The sequence below is a fragment of the Pseudomicrostroma glucosiphilum genome (genome assembly GCF_003144135.1).
Source record: "Pseudomicrostroma glucosiphilum strain MCA 4718 unplaced genomic scaffold BCV69scaffold_4, whole genome shotgun sequence".
Lineage (NCBI taxonomy): Eukaryota > Fungi > Basidiomycota > Exobasidiomycetes > Microstromatales > Microstromataceae > Microstroma > Microstroma glucosiphilum.
In genome coordinates, this window is record NW_020289916.1 from 984,202 (window position 1) to 999,635 (window position 15,434).

The 15,434-nt window shown below is 55.9% G+C and overlaps 8 protein-coding genes across 8 annotated transcripts; 5 read left to right on the forward strand and 3 right to left on the reverse strand.

Annotated features, from left to right (window-relative positions):
* Nucleotides 1-120: 120 nt before the first annotated feature.
* On the forward strand, nt 121-1,783 carry BCV69DRAFT_163216 (hypothetical protein). The gene is made up of 3 exons (XM_025489444.1): nt 121-455; nt 530-1,124; nt 1,198-1,783. Exons 1-3 carry the CDS (start codon nt 200-202, stop codon nt 1,412-1,414), a joined length of 1,068 nt encoding a protein of 355 aa, XP_025349212.1. The 5' UTR covers nt 121-199; the 3' UTR covers nt 1,415-1,783.
* On the reverse strand, nt 1,639-2,675 carry BCV69DRAFT_311744 (hypothetical protein). The gene is made up of 2 exons (XM_025494880.1): nt 2,326-2,675; nt 1,639-2,203 (listed from the first exon to the last, which is right to left on the reverse strand). Exons 1-2 carry the CDS (start codon nt 2,525-2,527, stop codon nt 2,076-2,078), a joined length of 330 nt encoding a protein of 109 aa, XP_025349213.1. The 5' UTR covers nt 2,528-2,675; the 3' UTR covers nt 1,639-2,075.
* Nucleotides 2,676-2,903: 228 nt separating this feature from the next.
* BCV69DRAFT_247240 (PLP-dependent transferase) lies at nt 2,904-4,629 on the forward strand (the record flags this gene model as incomplete). Its single annotated transcript, XM_025490242.1, has 4 exons — nt 2,904-3,365; nt 3,446-3,815; nt 3,896-4,431; nt 4,465-4,629. 4 exons carry the CDS (start codon nt 2,904-2,906, stop codon nt 4,627-4,629), a joined length of 1,533 nt encoding a protein of 510 aa, XP_025349214.1.
* A 270-nt stretch (nt 4,630-4,899) lies between these two features.
* Nucleotides 4,900-5,859, forward strand: BCV69DRAFT_281962 (hypothetical protein). The gene is made up of 4 exons (XM_025492175.1): nt 4,900-4,996; nt 5,092-5,192; nt 5,285-5,436; nt 5,517-5,859. The coding sequence occupies exons 1-4, from the start codon at nt 4,980-4,982 to the stop codon at nt 5,667-5,669; spliced, it is 423 nt and encodes a 140-aa protein (XP_025349215.1). The 5' UTR covers nt 4,900-4,979; the 3' UTR covers nt 5,670-5,859.
* Nucleotides 5,860-6,386: 527 nt separating this feature from the next.
* Nucleotides 6,387-8,727, forward strand: BCV69DRAFT_163248 (putative DUR3-urea permease). Its single transcript, XM_025489445.1, has 2 exons — nt 6,387-7,255; nt 7,328-8,727. The coding sequence occupies exons 1-2, from the start codon at nt 6,478-6,480 to the stop codon at nt 8,632-8,634; spliced, it is 2,085 nt and encodes a 694-aa protein (XP_025349216.1). The 5' UTR covers nt 6,387-6,477; the 3' UTR covers nt 8,635-8,727.
* Nucleotides 8,728-9,205: 478 nt separating this feature from the next.
* Nucleotides 9,206-10,211, forward strand: BCV69DRAFT_276746 (Aldo/keto reductase; the record flags this gene model as incomplete). Its single annotated transcript, XM_025491121.1, has 3 exons — nt 9,206-9,330; nt 9,428-9,770; nt 9,855-10,211. 3 exons carry the CDS (start codon nt 9,206-9,208, stop codon nt 10,209-10,211), a joined length of 825 nt encoding a protein of 274 aa, XP_025349217.1.
* Nucleotides 10,112-12,357, reverse strand: BCV69DRAFT_281964 (hypothetical protein). Its single transcript, XM_025492176.1, has one exon. It carries the CDS (start codon nt 12,194-12,196, stop codon nt 10,436-10,438), a length of 1,761 nt encoding a protein of 586 aa, XP_025349218.1. The 5' UTR covers nt 12,197-12,357; the 3' UTR covers nt 10,112-10,435.
* A 234-nt stretch (nt 12,358-12,591) lies between these two features.
* BCV69DRAFT_281965 (cytochrome P450) lies at nt 12,592-14,865 on the reverse strand. Its single transcript, XM_025492177.1, has 5 exons — nt 13,860-14,865; nt 13,378-13,771; nt 13,028-13,304; nt 12,859-12,937; nt 12,592-12,793 (listed from the first exon to the last, which is right to left on the reverse strand). The coding sequence occupies exons 1-5, from the start codon at nt 14,678-14,680 to the stop codon at nt 12,676-12,678; spliced, it is 1,689 nt and encodes a 562-aa protein (XP_025349219.1). The 5' UTR covers nt 14,681-14,865; the 3' UTR covers nt 12,592-12,675.
* Nucleotides 14,866-15,434: the final 569 nt, after the last annotated feature.

Here is a 15,434-nt window from a genome sequence, read left to right on the forward strand (position 1 = left end):
TCAGCTATATCGGCTCCCACAGTGGGAGGTGGTAGGGAGGAAGAGGTCAAGAAGGAACAAGGCAAAGGGAATGAATGTTGAATGTCTGTCCGCGTATGGCGAGGCTGATCCATGCACGCACGACTCGGCTGCGCTGCAAAAGTGGGGCGGCTGCTCCTTGCCTTTCTTCCGACCAACCATCGTCGTGTGAGCGACTGGTATGGCGACGACAGATGCATCGAGCCAGGTCAAGGATACTGGCGATGGATTCAAGTACAATGGTGTAGCGTCCAAGGGCAGAGGCAAACTCAGGCAGAAGGAGCCATCAACGAGAGCAGACAGCGGCGCACACGTCCAGCTACAACGAGGCGCACCTCGAGATGATCCTCAAGCTTTGGTCTCGGAGCTACGAGACTCGATAGAGCGAAAGAAGACAGAGCTGCTAGCAGATGGAAAGCATGGCGATCATATACAAAGTCAGTTGATGCCAACTTATGCATCAAATGGACAGTACAGCTCACATACTACACTTCCACGTCTCCTGGTACAGGCTGCCTCTCCTCCTACTTCTCTTCACTACGATGGGATCATAGCAGGAAACAACCTTCATCCTCCAGATTACCGACCCGCATGTATGCTCTTGGTATCGGAGAAATCAGTCAGAGTCGATCTGCCCAAGCACAGGTGGCCCTGTTGCTTGAGATGGCAGATCACATCGCGCGTATAGCAGAGGAGGAGCAGAAAAGCAAGTTGCCGTCCGGCACTAGCGGCCAAGGCTCCTCTTCTGCATCGTCTCAGAATGGCAAAGTGGATTCGGAGAAGTCTTTCCAGCCTTCGCTCCGACCAGCGCTCATGGCCTTCGACCCAATCTTCAGCGACATAGATAGAGCGGTGCTCACTTCATTGGGCGTGACACCTCTGACCCGCGAAGAAGCATCCGCTCAAGCCTGCTATGAGGCAACGTTCCCACCTTCCAGCGGAGGATCGGCAACGACTGCTTTCCAAGAAGAGTACAGCCTCATGTATATGCCCCACTGCCCGAGGCCTCTCTCGGAACGATATCTTCGGGCTTTCTGGAGCAGGGAAGCTCTGCTAAAACACCGGGTCTCGTTCTGCTGGAACAGGGTGGGAAGATATGCTGAGTTGTAAGTGGGCGATTAGACCAAGAAGGCGTATGCACATCGGACGTGAAGCTCACTCATACCTCTCAAACCACAGCTTGACAGACGAGAAGCTCAATCGCGAGTCGCCATGCTTGTACCGCATCAGTAAGTGCCCTGAGCACAGTCATTGCGGGTCGTACACGTCCATATCCGGAGGGACCGCTTACACTGCTTTCTTCTTTTCCATATCCTGCAGTCCCACACCTCAAGACTCACCCGTTGCCCTCGCTGTCCCCGCCATATGCAGAGGCACTCAACGATCTGGTCTTTGAGTACGTTCGCGATCCTGACGAGGAGATCGAGCAGACGACCAAGGCCGCTGCTGCTTCCAATACTCGGGACAGCAACAACAACAACGAGCTCGCTGAGAGCCTATCAAGACTGCAGCTCTCCAATCCGATCTCAGTGGGCACGCACGCATCACATACTTTGCCTTCCACGGAAGCTCAAGGTCAGATACCCTGTGCGGACGATACGTCGGAAGAAGCCGCCTTTACTGTTCAAGTCGCGAGAAAGAAGAAGAAGCGGCGGCCTCAACGCAATGGATCTGCGAGGGAGGAAGAAAAGGCAACTGTGCGGCCAGACATCCGGTCGGAGGACTTCTGGGAGCTGCCGCCTGTCTTTGAAAGTGGAGAGGGGTCTGAGGAGATATTGTAACAGAAGCCACTCGAGCCAATTGCTAGTGCTGTGACAAGCCAAGGAAGAATTGCTGCAAACACTTGAAGAGACCTCACGCAGGGCCTTCCGTTGGTCTGACAAGTCTGGAATGCATAGTATATTCAACGTCCAAGCCTACGTCCGCCTACAGGTATATTCCATTCGAGAAAGGCTTGCAACCCCATTCCTGTCCCTAGCCTATTCAGAAGAACCCCTGAAAAGGAAAGCTCCACTGTCGATTCTCCGTAGCCAAAGGTGAAGGAACCAGTCACACCTCTACGCCCTCTTCTTGCCACCCTTCTTGGCAGAGGAGACCGTCTTTTGTCCAGCGCTGGTCTGGCGGTTGGCGACGATGATTCCAACGAAGCCTCCCAGGACGAGGAGTACGATGGGCAGGAAGTTGGCTGATAGAAGGAGAAGGAAGAGAGCAAAGGCAAGTCAGCTCTGCGCCTCTAGCAGCTCGCAACGCGTCCTTTCGTGGGAAATGCATCCACTTCCCCCTTCCTCTTGCAGCAGTGCCACTCACCAAAGACGAGTCTTACGGACGACTCCACCACCTTCCAGGCGCTCTCCAGTACGTCTTCACTGATGTTCAATGTACCCTTGAGCACACCGGCGATGATGTTGAAGAAGTGGCGGAGGATGGCCAGTACGGATTCTAGTAGTCCGGAGACGAGGTGCTCGAAGGAGGAGACGAGGGAGCCTACAGAGTGCTGGATGGATGCCATTGTGGTGAGCTGATGCTGGTTGGAATGGAAGGATTGAAGGACGAAGCTATCGTCGGGTGGCAAAAGGTGAGCTGTGTTGGTATGGATGGGTGCAAAGAGGAGTCAAGGTGTGGCCTGGCTGCGTGGATGGCAATTTGAGCTCTCCCATCCATCAATGCGGGAAGCGCAGCAGCCATCCAGTGTTGACGTTTGCGGTGCAGTGGAGGCGGGGCAATTCATACTCCGCCTACCTCTCGTGTCGCACCACGTGTCTCTGTCCGCTTCAGAGGAGGCAAGGGCGGAGAGTCTGGTCCATGCAGGATCACGAAGATTGACTCAGTATCGATCGGGTGCGAGGACTGCCTCTCCTTCTTCGTACTCTACCTCGACCTGCAACATGTCTTCCTCTCGACTGCCGCTCTTCTCCCTGGCGCCATCATTAGCGATACACACACCAGCCTCACCCATATCCGTTGCCCAAGCCTGGCAGAAGTCCTACCCAGCTCCCCAATGTCCCTTCACAGCAGGGACGGGCGCCTCCTCCACCCTCCCGCCCTTCCTCAACCTCTCCCAAGGAGTGCCTGGCCAGCTCCCCTCCGCCGCCTTCCGCTCTCGTCTAAGAGACGAAGCTGCCAAAGATCTGCATCACTCCTACAGCCTCGCCGCTCCTGCTCTACGGCAGAACCTCGCCAGGCAAATCAACGAAGTGTACCGCCGAGGGGAGGATGCGGAGGGAAGGGGAGCAGTGGGAGAGCATGACATCTGCGTCACTGCGGGCTGCAATAGTGCGAGCGAATTTGTGTTCCGAATGCTATGCCAGCCGGGAGCAAACGAGGCCGTGGTCATCCCCACGCCATTTGTGAGTCACTAGGGCCGGAAGTAGAAGCAGTTAGGCTGCGAGCAGTTCGCTGACCCGCAACCCTCGATGCGTACCTTCAGTACTTCAACCACTCGATGCAGCTTCTCTCCCTCTCTGTAGAGCCAGTACCTCTCCCTTCGTCTCCTCCCGCGTACCTTCCGTCTCCCACCGCATTCGAATCGCTCCTCAAGGAGCACTCCGCCTCGCAGAGCCTGCCCAAGATCAAGGCCCTCGTCCTCGTCACACCCAACAATCCCACCGGCTCCATCTACCCACCGCAGCTGATTGCCGAGTTTGGGAAGATTTGCAAGAGGGAAGGGATCGCTTTGGTGCTGGATGAGACGTATAGGGAATTTCTGATTAGCGATGAGGAGGAAGGGGGTGTCAAGGCGCCTCATGAGCTGTTCAAAGATGGGCTAGGGGACGATAAGGAGTGGGAGTGGAGACAGAGTGAGTAAGCCTTGATATGGGCACAGGAGCTCGCCAATAGCTGACGAGCTTCACTTGCTTCTCAACAACTCCTCTCTCAGCCGTGATACACCTCTACTCCTTCTCCAAGTCCTTTGCCATCCCAGGCCACCGCCTTGGAGCCATCATCTCTCACCCCTCCCTCTTCTCCCCTCCACCGCCATCACCTACTACTCCCGCAACCTTTGGACCTCTAGCCAAGGCGCTCGACAATACTCTCATTGTCCCACCACGAGTGGACACGCAGAACGTTGTAGCCTGGAGCATGTTCGACGAAGATGAGGTACGCGGCAGGAGAGAGGTCGCACGGGAGCTCAAGAGGCGAGGGGAAGTCTTTCGGCGCGGCATGAAGCGGGTCATTGCCGAGGGCGACTTCGAAAAGTGGGAGCTGGGGGGTAGTGCGCTTGCGGGAAAGAGTCTAGCGGAGCTAGGCTGGGAGATTGAGAGTCTGGGTGGGTACTACGCCTTTGTCCGGCATCCCTTCAACCGGGACGTGCCACAGGGCGAGGAGCTCCTCTCCTCGAGTCAGGTAGCCGAGGCACTCGCATCCCTCTTTGGCGTGGGGATCCTAGCAGCTGATGGGTTCATGCCTGATCAAGTCGCAAAGACCAAGTCTGCCCAAAGCGAGGAGAGCAAGGCGGTCGCTAGGGACGTGTGTGCGAACCTGCTCCGCTTTTCGCTGGCGAATGTGGCGGACTCGAGGATCTTGGAGGAGGATCTGCCGGTGAGACTGGCGCTGATGAGCCGCTTTGTTGAGCTAAGGGGCAAGAAGGCAGTGTTTCGCAGCGGATCATAGAGGTGCAGTGCACAGCAGCATAAATGCAATGATGAAATCGCATTCCAATGACCAAGGGATTGACCGACTGTACTCGTGTCTCGAGCTGTCAGGCATCGACTTGTCTCGGGCAGTGACATGTCCTCGAGGCGCGTTTGCCACTGTAATTTACGCGTGACCTCCTTCGACTCGCCGCGCGCGCGCAAGTGTTGGTTGAAGGGGAAGGTGTTCTTCTCTTTCCTCTCTCTCTCCCGACCTCTTCGCTCACCATCTTCCTCCTTGCAAGACCAACGTACCAGTACATCATTCGTTGCATCTCCTTCAATCAGCACACCTTCTTTTCACCATAACGACCACGACCAACATTAAACATGTCTGACGAAGCAACGTGAGTGCTGCCTAGCCCTCCTCTCTCACCATGCGCGGTGCGGAAGGATCGAGCGCTGAGTCCTCCCCTGCCTGCATTGCTCTCTTGACCTACAGCAAACCAACTGTCTCGGCCTCAACCGACACCGTAGAGACGACAGACGCCAGTGCTGCTGCCCCGATCGCATCCAACAAGGGCAAGGGCAAGGCCACCCAGGGTGAGTAGATTAATGGCCTCGACAGTGGAGGCAGGACGAGTCAGCTGGAACCGACCCTGACCACACAATTCCTCTCTCCCCTCCCTTCTCAGACACTTCTGCCGACGACGACGAGGAAGAAGAGGAGGACAAGGAGTTCGACCCGGACCGAATGGACGAGAGTCAGGAAGTTGAAGGAGGGGCAGACAGCGATGACGAGGAGGACGATGAAGACTTTGAGGTAGATGACGAGTCTGGGGAGGAAGTGAGTATGTTCTAAGCCTGCTGAATGATGCTTAAAATGAGACCATGCTGATACGCGCTCCTCTTCTGCGCTGCAAACAGGACGACTCCATCGAGGCAGATGAGGTGGACCCTAGCAACATTGAGTCGTACGGCATCGGCAACCGCCCTCGACGCGCTCGCAAGGAGATCGACTACTCGTCTGAGGAGGCTCTGAAGAAGGCAGGACTCGACGCTCCTTCCTCTGAGCAGTAGAGGCTCCCCGCGAGTCATCGATGAGGGTGCAAGGGTCAGAGCAGAGCAGCCGTACGAGTGCTGAATCAAAAGAGAGGGCCATACTGCCCGCCAAAGTGGATCAGAGCGCGATCTTCAGAACAGTGTTAGTCAGAGTCAGCTGCAATCAACTGTAACACCTCGGAGCCGTGATCAGCATCCCCCACATTCCCACTCTGCGTGCTGTAGGCGTGTGAGTACGGCAAAAAGCGTACCACACGCCGCCTCGTTTGAAGCGTAGAGTCGGAGTCTGAAGCGATGGCAAAGGCAGGTCCGTGCTTTACGGCAGAAATCACGTCTTTGGTCCCGTCGCCGTCGTGCGCCATTGTAGATTGACTACTCTCTTCCGCCTACTTTGGCAGATTCACGAGCACAAGCACGAGCGAGAGCGACGATTGCAGACACCGAGGGAGATAAGAAGCTTACGCTCGTCTCCAGCCGAGGTGCCATGCTGCCCAACAGGCACATGGCGCTGTACTAGACGATAGGATCAAGCGCCGTGCATTTTCTCTCCCCTTGCCCGCTTCGGCCCAGCGCGGACGCTGATATTTATTGACCCTCGACAAGATCTTGCAATAATGTTGACAGTTGACGTAGGATTGCGACATAGCAATCTACGACCGGAAAAGGAGGAGGTGCAAGGGGCGTGGGCCGGGCGTACCGCTGCCCTGATCTTGGCAGGAAGGGTCTGCATATATTTCGACCTGACTCCAGAGCGTTTCACTTTGACCTTCCTCGCTGTCTCACCTCCTGACTCCCCTCCTACTTCTCTTCCCCGACTCGACTGACTATGTCGGCTACTCCCACAGTGCAGGTCCCGCTCAGTCAAGGAGCGGGCTACGGTGTCATTATCGGTCTCGGAGCCCTCTTTGCCCTCGCCGTAGTGGGCATCTCTCAAGCTCTTCGGAGATACTCTGGCGTCGTTCAGTCTGCAAGCGAGTATGCTGTAGCGTCGCGCAGCCTGTCCACCGGTCTGACAGCGGCTGGAGCGGTGTCTGCTTGGTGCTGGTCGGTAACGCTGCTGTCCTCGGTATCGACTGCGTACAATTATGGACTTGCTGGTGCTCTGATCTACGGAGCGGGGAACATGTCGCAGATTACCCTCTTCTCGCTCATTGCAATCCAGATGAAGCGCAAAGCACCCACTTTGCATACTCACCTCGAGCTGATCCATGTCAGGTACGGGGCTGCGAGTCATCTGACTGTGCTCTTCTTCGCTGTAGCCACCAACATCTTGGTGGTGAGCTCAGTAGCAGTAGGAGCAGCTGCAGCCATCAACTCCATAACAGGAGTGTCCATTTATGCGGCCTTGTGGCTGCTCCCAGCGGTAGTCATGGCTTACACCCTCACTGGAGGTCTGAGGTCCACCATCCTCGCCGATTATCTGCACACCATCGTCATCTTCATTATCCTCTTTGTATTCTGGTTCACCACCTATGCCACAAGCGATAAGGTCGGCTCTCCTGGAAGGATGTACGATCTGCTCCAACAAGCTGCGACTAGTAATCCGAGTCCGAATTATGAGGGTAGCTGGACAACAATGAAGAGTCTGGGGGCCATCAAGTTCGGTGAGTGAAGAAACAGCTATTCATATCTGCCCCCCTAGCCGCTGACATCCTCACCTTTACTCGCGCCGCTAGGCTGGCTGTCTTTTCTCGAGTATACTGGCGTGGTATTCATGGATGCCTCTTTTCATCAGAAGGGTATCGCAGCGAGTCCCTCGGCGACAGTGCCAGGCTACATTCTTGGCTCGCTCTCCTGGTTCTCCATTCCTTGGTGTCTTGCGACTACTGCGGGCCTCGTGGCTCTCGCTCTCGAGACCACCTCCCCTTCTTTCCCCACCTATCCGAATAAGATGACTGCGGACCAGGTCTCATCGGGACTTGTGCTTCCTTATGCTGCACAGGCCATCCTGGGCAAGGGAGGATCGGCTGGTGTGCTCCTCCTGATGTTCATGTCCTCGACATCGGCCATCTCGGCCCAGCTCATGGCAGTCGCGTCCATCTCGGGCTACGACATCTTCAAAACGTACTTCAAGCGCTCAGCTACTGCCGATGAGATTCTGAGGGTGCAGCAGATCAGCGTCATCGCCTTCACGATTTTCATGGCCGCCTTTGGCAGCATGCTACACGGTGTAGGAGTCGATGTGGGCTTCCTGTACAATATCACAGGTGTCTGGTCCACTGCCGCTCTCAGCCAGATCTGCTTCATCTTCTTTTCTTCACGTCTCCCGAGGTGGTGTCTCTTCCCCGGTGTCTGGATCAGCTTTGGTGCAGGCCTTGCAGTCTGGCTGTCACTCGCCTCCCGACTGGTAGAGGGACCCCTCTCCCTGACGGCTTTGAGCGACACGGACGTCTGCCTGTACACCTTCGCCACTGCCATCGGGACCGGCCTGCTCCTCTGCACCCTCGGCTCCCTTTTCACCCCGCAGCACTTCGACTGGGACTCTATCTGGACCTCTCCTCACTTGTCCGCCGCGGACGCGCAAGAGGTGGACAAGATCAAGAATGACGAGCACTTTGCGCGTCCTTACCTAAACAAGTGGCTCAACGTCTCGGTGATTGCATCTGTCATCATCTTCTCAGTCTTCATGCTGATCTGGCCGCTGAGCTTGTACAGGGAGTACATCTTCACAAGATCCTTCTTCGAAGGCTGGGTCGGAGTGTCTCTCGCATGGGCAATAGTGGCTTTCACCATCGTAGGGCTGTATCCGCTCTGGGAAGGGAGGAAGATCATCAAGACTGTAGTGGTGGCACATTGGGTTGCGGTCAGAGGCACAAAGGAAGAAGCGCCGGGCCCATCGCCTTTGACGACCAGCTCGGACTCGACGGCTTCGCAGGTGTCTACTTCGGACGAGAAGTTCCCTTTGCCTCACGATAGTCCCGTCGAACAGGGCCAAGAGCTTGTGGGAGCAAGCGCGACCGCAGAGTCAGGGTCGTCGCCGTAGAGGTTTCTATACACGAGATACCGACCTGGGTCCTTGAGCTCCAAGCAGTGCAAGTGTTCACAGCTGCGTCGTTTGAGTGCATGAGCTTTGGCGTGGTGCTTAGATGGCGTCACAGTGTCGTGTCACCGTGCAATACCTGGACCTCTATGTGTTGGAAACCGCAGCTAGACCTGGATATGGTATGCAATGCATAAACCTCCAACTAATCGCGGCAAACCTCTCTGTTCCTTGGCCTTTGAGAGCTTCAGTGTCGCCATTCGTCTACTGCACCCACCTTGCTTCCGTTCCGATTTCCCCTCGCTCCCTCCACCTCACGCTCGCTGCACGCTCCACTTCCGCACTCACCTCGACTGATACGAAGCCGCTAGTCTATCGTGATCTGGTCACCTTTCTTTCCTGTCAAATGCTCCTCGCAAGACCGATTCTCAGCAGCTCGAAAACCAACTTGAATCTAGCAGCGACGAAGCGTATAGCCTCCCTGCACAACCATCTCGCATCCTCTTCACCTCTCACACCCACAACCGCCTCCGCAGCGAACATGAGTACCTCTTCCCCTTCCAATCTCTCCACAATGATCAAGATGGCCGACGGCCACTCCATCCCGCGCTTTGGGATCGGAGCATGGGAGATGCGAGGAAAAGAAACGGTTGATGCACTGAGGAGCGCAGTGGAGCAGGTGGGATATAGACATATCGAGTGAGTGCGATTTGGAGGAGCAGAGCTGGCAGAGCACCAAAGAGGAATGCTGAAGACCGCCCTACCTCTTCGTCTCGTGCTCACACTCACACTCCAGCACGGCGCAATACTACCGCAACGAGGCCGAAACGGGAGCTTTTGCTCGCTCCTCCTCTGTTCCTCGCTCCGAGCTGTTCCTCACGACAAAGACCTTCAGCAAAGGTTCCTCCGCCTACGACTCCATCCTTCGCTCCCTCTCCGCTGCGCAACTCGAGTATTGGGATCTCGTGCTGATTCACGCGCCTGATGGTGGGCCAAAGGCGAGGAGGGAGACATGGGAGGCACTGAGTCGACTGGTGAAGGAGGGAAAAGTGAGGAGCTTGGGAGTGAGCAACTATGGTGAGAAGCACTTGGAGGAGTTGATGCAGAGTAAACCTGAGGTGCTTCCCGTGGTCAATCAGGTGAGTACTGGTACGAACAAAAGCATCCAGAGAGAGTTCCCGGTCTGACTAGTGGAATACTCACGTCGCTCCTGGTCTTTACAGATCGAGTGCCACCCCTTCTTTGCCCAATCCTCTCTCCGCGCCAAGTGCGCCTCACACAACATCCTCGTGCAAGCATACTGCCCCTTGGCCCGAGGCAACTACTACGGCGACTCCACCCTCTCCCGTATCGCCTCTCGTAGCGGTCATACAGAAGCTCAAGTGATGCTCCGCTGGAGTCTACAGAGCGGGATGATCCCTCTTCCCAAGAGTAGCAACTTGGGTCGCCAAAAGGAGAATTGGGACGCGTTCGCTGGTGGGTGGGAGTTGAGTCAGGAGGATATGAAGGAGCTGGATGGCTTGGATAGAGGACAGAGGGGAGCAGTCGAGTCGCAGACGATGAGTCAGGAGTGTGCTTAAGTTGGACGGAGGAGGGATGCGTAATGAGAATGAATGAGCATAAGATGTAGATTCGAGTCTGAGGCGAAACGCGATAGCAAGGCCGTGATATGGCGAAGAAGACTATAATACAGTAGGCATGAAACATATCAGAAGGTGGGCTATAGTAATGGTAGGAAGAGCAGGAATAGATGCGGCCGCCTCATGGCCAGAGAGAGCAAAGTAAATTGTTCTTGCACACCACCTCAGTGAAAATCAGGCTTCGCACCGGTCCAAGCGAGGACGCTTCCCCTGCGTGGGCCAAAGTGTCTGTAAGCGTCAAAGTCCAGTCGTAAGGGAGCGGGGCAGAGGCTGCGATTGGGCGAGGAGGCCTCCTTCCAGGCTTGTTCCACTCCGTCGGGACTCGTACTACCAGAGGTGAAGTATGAGGTTGCTGGGCTACCAGAAGAGGAACAAGCGTCGTTGCATGAAGTGGTGCTCACGATGCTCGGTAGAGGAGCCACGTCTTCTTCTTTTGCCTTCACCCTCTGCAGCTCCATCAGGGTATCCAGTTCCTCCTCAAAGCGCACCACTGAATTCTCCTCTAGCAACCGCAATGGGGACAGTCGGAGTCCGGAGGGCTCTACAGTTTCGGATGCGGCCTTCTTCTTCTTTTGGAGGGGTGACTCGTACCCAAAGTACTTTTGCAATTCACGGGTAGCACTTCCCCAGCTGAGGACAGTGAGAGACTCCAAGCGCGTGCCGCTGCGGCGTTCCTTGCCCGGCCAGGAACGAAGGAGCTCAATGGCCTTGATGACTTCATTGGCGTCTTTGGCGCCTGTCCGGGAATCGGACCAGTAGGGCAATCGGATCCCCTGCTCTTCGTGCCAGGGGTCTTCATCGTCGTCCCACACGCCGCCGTTGGACACCATCTCCGACGTGACAGATCCGTCCCTGCCTGCTCTGCGCACCAGCCTCATCGTCAGCTTCTTGAGGCGTGGGAGCGTCTCCCTGAGCTCTCGTGCGACATTCTCGTCGATTCCGAAACAGACAATCTCCAGCTCCTCCACTTCCAGGTACAGCGGTATATCGAGGTACTGCGGGATTGTCAGCTCAATTTTTAGCTTCGTGGGGCGAGGTCCAGATTCTAGACGACGCAGCGCGTCTCCTTCGAAGAGGGCAGCAAGAGAATAGAGGTCTAGTGCGAGCGAGGAGACGTTGGGCATGCTCAGGAGGAGCTGCTCGATGCCTGTGGAGAGAGCGCTGACGGGTGCTAGAGGATCGGCAAGGTACCCCGTATCGTCGAATTGGTTCGAGGCGAATGTGAGCTCCTTGACTAGCGTGCCCAGGTGTGCATTGTGCAACACAAGGGTCTCTCGGAGCTTTCGAAAGGAAAAGGAGTTGGAGAGATGAACGACATTGTAGATGTGCGGCTGGTAGAGGTCTCGCAGCGAAGAGGAGAGCAGCAGGGGCGTGATATCGTAGGTGCCTTTCCTTGACGTGGAATGGAGGAGAAAGGAGAAGATCTGTTCCTTGAGTTCCTGGGGAAGTTCAGCGAGACGCGGAGAGAGGGCCCGGTAGATGGGCTCTTCCACTTCCACGGACTCGCGGAAGGGAGAGTGTCGCGACATGGCCAAGGTGGACAGGTATCCCCTCTTCTTCGTCTTCCTCTTCTCCTCTGCAGCGCACACAGCAGCGGAAGTGAGCCTTTTGCCAGTGACGAGGCGAACACGCTCTTGCTCCCTAGCTTCGCGGATAGTCTGTATGCACTCCTCGACTTCGCCGACGACGACTTTGATCAATCGATCTGTACCCCAGTAGCGGTTGGCCTCTTTGAAGGCTCTGATGACCTCTGCTGCGACAAGATCGAAGAGGAAGCTGGTGAGGTCGATGATAATGATGAGGGGTAGGACGATCAAGGCGAGGAGGAGGGACAGAATGCCGCAGACGTGGGCCAAGGAAGTGAAGGCCAAGGTGACGATTGCGTAGTGCAGCAGGTCGTTGAGAAGAGCTTTTATACCGAGCATGGTTGAGGGTGGAGGGTGAGGGAAGGTGCTGAATGGATGGAGTGGTGGCAGAGACGGATGAAGGACGACGACGAGGGAAGAGGCATGGCACTCCTTATATGCTGTCGCATCTCGCCCTGCCTGTTTGCCTCCGCAACGACGATGACGGGATGGTGAGGAGCAGACAAGGTCAGGCCGAGGTGCGCCTGACGGGATGGCGATACGGAACCAATTTCCATGGAGCGGAGTTGCAATCCATCGCCCCTTTCCCCGCATCAGCCACCCCCGCACCGGGACCAAACCGCACTCTCACGCAAGACGTATGGAAACCATGATAGATTTGACAGAAGGGCACGACGAGTAGCAACGTCGACATTGCATGCCACTCGTAAATTATGCACCAGGCACCAACCCGAGCTCAATAGTGATATCCTCGTACATCCACCTCTCTGGCCCTTCTTCCTCGTAGGTGTCCATTATACCTTCCACTTCTTACTATCCTAGATGTCCTGCCTCTTTTCGAACTGCACCCAGTAGGGCGAGCAAGGTAGCGTGAGGCTATCCTGGTACGTCGGCGGGTTGCGCTGAAGGTCTTCCGAGTCGAATACAACGTCGTATCTGTTGGGAGAGACAGAGGGTCAGCCAAAATTACTGGCTCTGACCGGGAAACGTGGGTCACTCACCGACCGAGAATAGCAGCGATGACGGCCATGCCTTCATACGTTGCCAGTAGCTTTCCCAGACAGAGACGAGGGCCACCGTCTACCGATGAAGATGATGAATTAGAGTAAGTGAAGACTGTGAGATCCTTGATATCCCACAAGCACTCTCCCCTCTTTCTCGGACACTCACTGAAAGCGTGGAATTTCCACTGGCTCACTTCCACGACCTTCATCTTCCCACCCCCATCCGTCTCCAAGAATCTCTCCGGCTTGAAATCTTCACAGTCTTCACCCCAAATCTCAGGCATACGTGCCATGGCCCAGTCAGACCAGAGGACGGACTCACCCTTTCTCACTGGGACGGGAGGGAGGTTCAAAGAGTCTCCAGATGCGTCCTTTGAGGCAGAAGGCTGGATGATGTCGTCCTTGAGTACACGCTTGGCGTTCTTTGGCACGGCGGGCCAGAGCTGAAGAAAGGGCAGTGGGAGAGACAGTCAGCAATGCGATTTAGAGGGAGGGATTGTGCTGCGGGTGGCTCACCCTGATCGCCTCGTAGAAACACGCATGAAGGTAAGGTAGCTCCTTGTAGTCTTCAAAGTCCATTGGCCTTTGCTCATTCGGCGCCCCAAGCACGGGCACGAGCGTCTGACGAATCTTTGCGATATGTTCTGGGTGCTTCCACATCTCATAGAAAAACCACGCTAAGCTCTGAGCGGTCGTGTCTCTACCAGCGACGATGAAGTTCAGGAGGACGGGGAGGAGCTCCTCTCTGCTGATGCCTTGGTCGATGAAGAGCTCCAGCAAGTCCTTGCCTGCTTTCGTACCGCTCATCTCACCTCCGGCCTTCTTGCGCTCCAGACGCGAATCGATGATGCGGTAGCAGTAGTTGTGAAGGCCGTTGATGGTCTTGCGCATCTGATGTCCTTCCTTTGTGCTGTTTTGGAACAAGAGGAGGCGCGCTGTGTTAGCCCAGAAATCGTAGAGGACCACTGCCCAGGTAACGCTCGCCCTTTGTCACTCACAACCATTCGGTCCACTTTGGCAAGACGCTGACGAAGCGGTGGTCCAGCACAGTCTGAGCAAAGTCAAAGTCCCGTCCAAATTCATTGACCTTCTGGAGACCGTCAACGTTGTCTGGCAGCACGTCCACCTCGGCATTGAACGCCAGAAAGGCAAATGTGCTAAGTGTGAAGCGGAACATGAGATCGGGGAACTGGATCTTTTCGCCCTTGCACTTGCCGTCGGAAGCGTCGAGGAGGAGCTTGTCCAGCTTGACCACCTCGGCCTTCATGGTGTCTTGTACGTGGCTCGAGAAGAAGGAACGACTGAAGATGTGGCTGGCAAGCTTTCGCTGCTGGAACCAGGGCGCGCCGTCTGCTACGAAGATGCCGTGAGGGCCGAGAACGTCAGACATGCATCGGTGGAAGTCGGGTCCCTTGGGATAGTTGTCGAAGTTGGTTTTCTGCACCCACTCCAGATAGCGCGGGTTATTGATGACAGTGACTCTGCCCCCTAGAGCTGGGAAAGTGACGCTCATGGGCTGGCCTCCGGCTCCCATGCCTTCGGTCTTCTGCATGAGGAATATTTCATCTAGAAGCCGATTACCACCGTGAGACACTGATAAGATCCAGTCTAGGCTGCCCACGAGGGGATAGCCTTTCCAGTGGTTGATGCCGGGAGCATGAGGTGCGACACCGATGGGCCTGTCTGGATAGAGGATAGCAAGGATGGCCAGGCCGACTAGGATTGCGAGCGTCAGGACCAGGAGGGGAGACACAGAAGAGGAAGATGAGCCGCCAGGGCTCAGCCAGTCAATGAGGCTGGACGATGCGAGAGACGGCATGGCCTGCGAGTATGTGAAGTGCTGCGAAGTGAGCTTCGTGGCAATGGTATGGAGCGATTGAGTACGGAGATGGCTTGCTGGGCTTCTTGTCCGATCTGAGGTCCCCACTTTACATTGCGGCTCTTTATAGATACTTCCTTGCCCTTAGCCCTTGGTGATCTCGGTCCCTTTGATCCGTATGTGAGGTACATGAAAGCAGTCAGACAAGGAGTCACTCCACCCCACGGCCATCGCTTTCAAACCGCTGAGCCATGACCCGCGTTGGGGCCACCCATGCGGGCAAAAGATTAATTTCCCTTTGCGCACGGACATACAGCTCAGATGCCCGAGATTTCAAACCACGCCGGCTATTCCGGTCCATCTCGTCACACAGACCGGTACCGAGGTGCGACAAGCCGCTCACGTGGACAAGAGGGAGCAGTAACCATACAGAACAAGCTATGCCCACCTAGCAAACACCAGGACGGCAGATGCGCAAGAAGATTAAAGGGTGCAAGATTCGGGACTTGGTGATACGACATGATGGCCTACCGGAGTGCTGCAGACAAGTAGTCTCCAAAGGCGGCGACGAGCAGTGTAGCGAGGGAGATCTGTCAGTTCAATGAAGCAAGCTGATACGAGAAAGACGTTGGACCAGAAGCAGTGGTGAACAGTGAGCCTTGCGAAGCAAAGACAAGCAGCCCAGGTACCGTTCCCCCGCCGGCCGGCCCGGTGCACCGTCTCCGCTTTGCTATGTACAAAGCTGTGGCGGTGT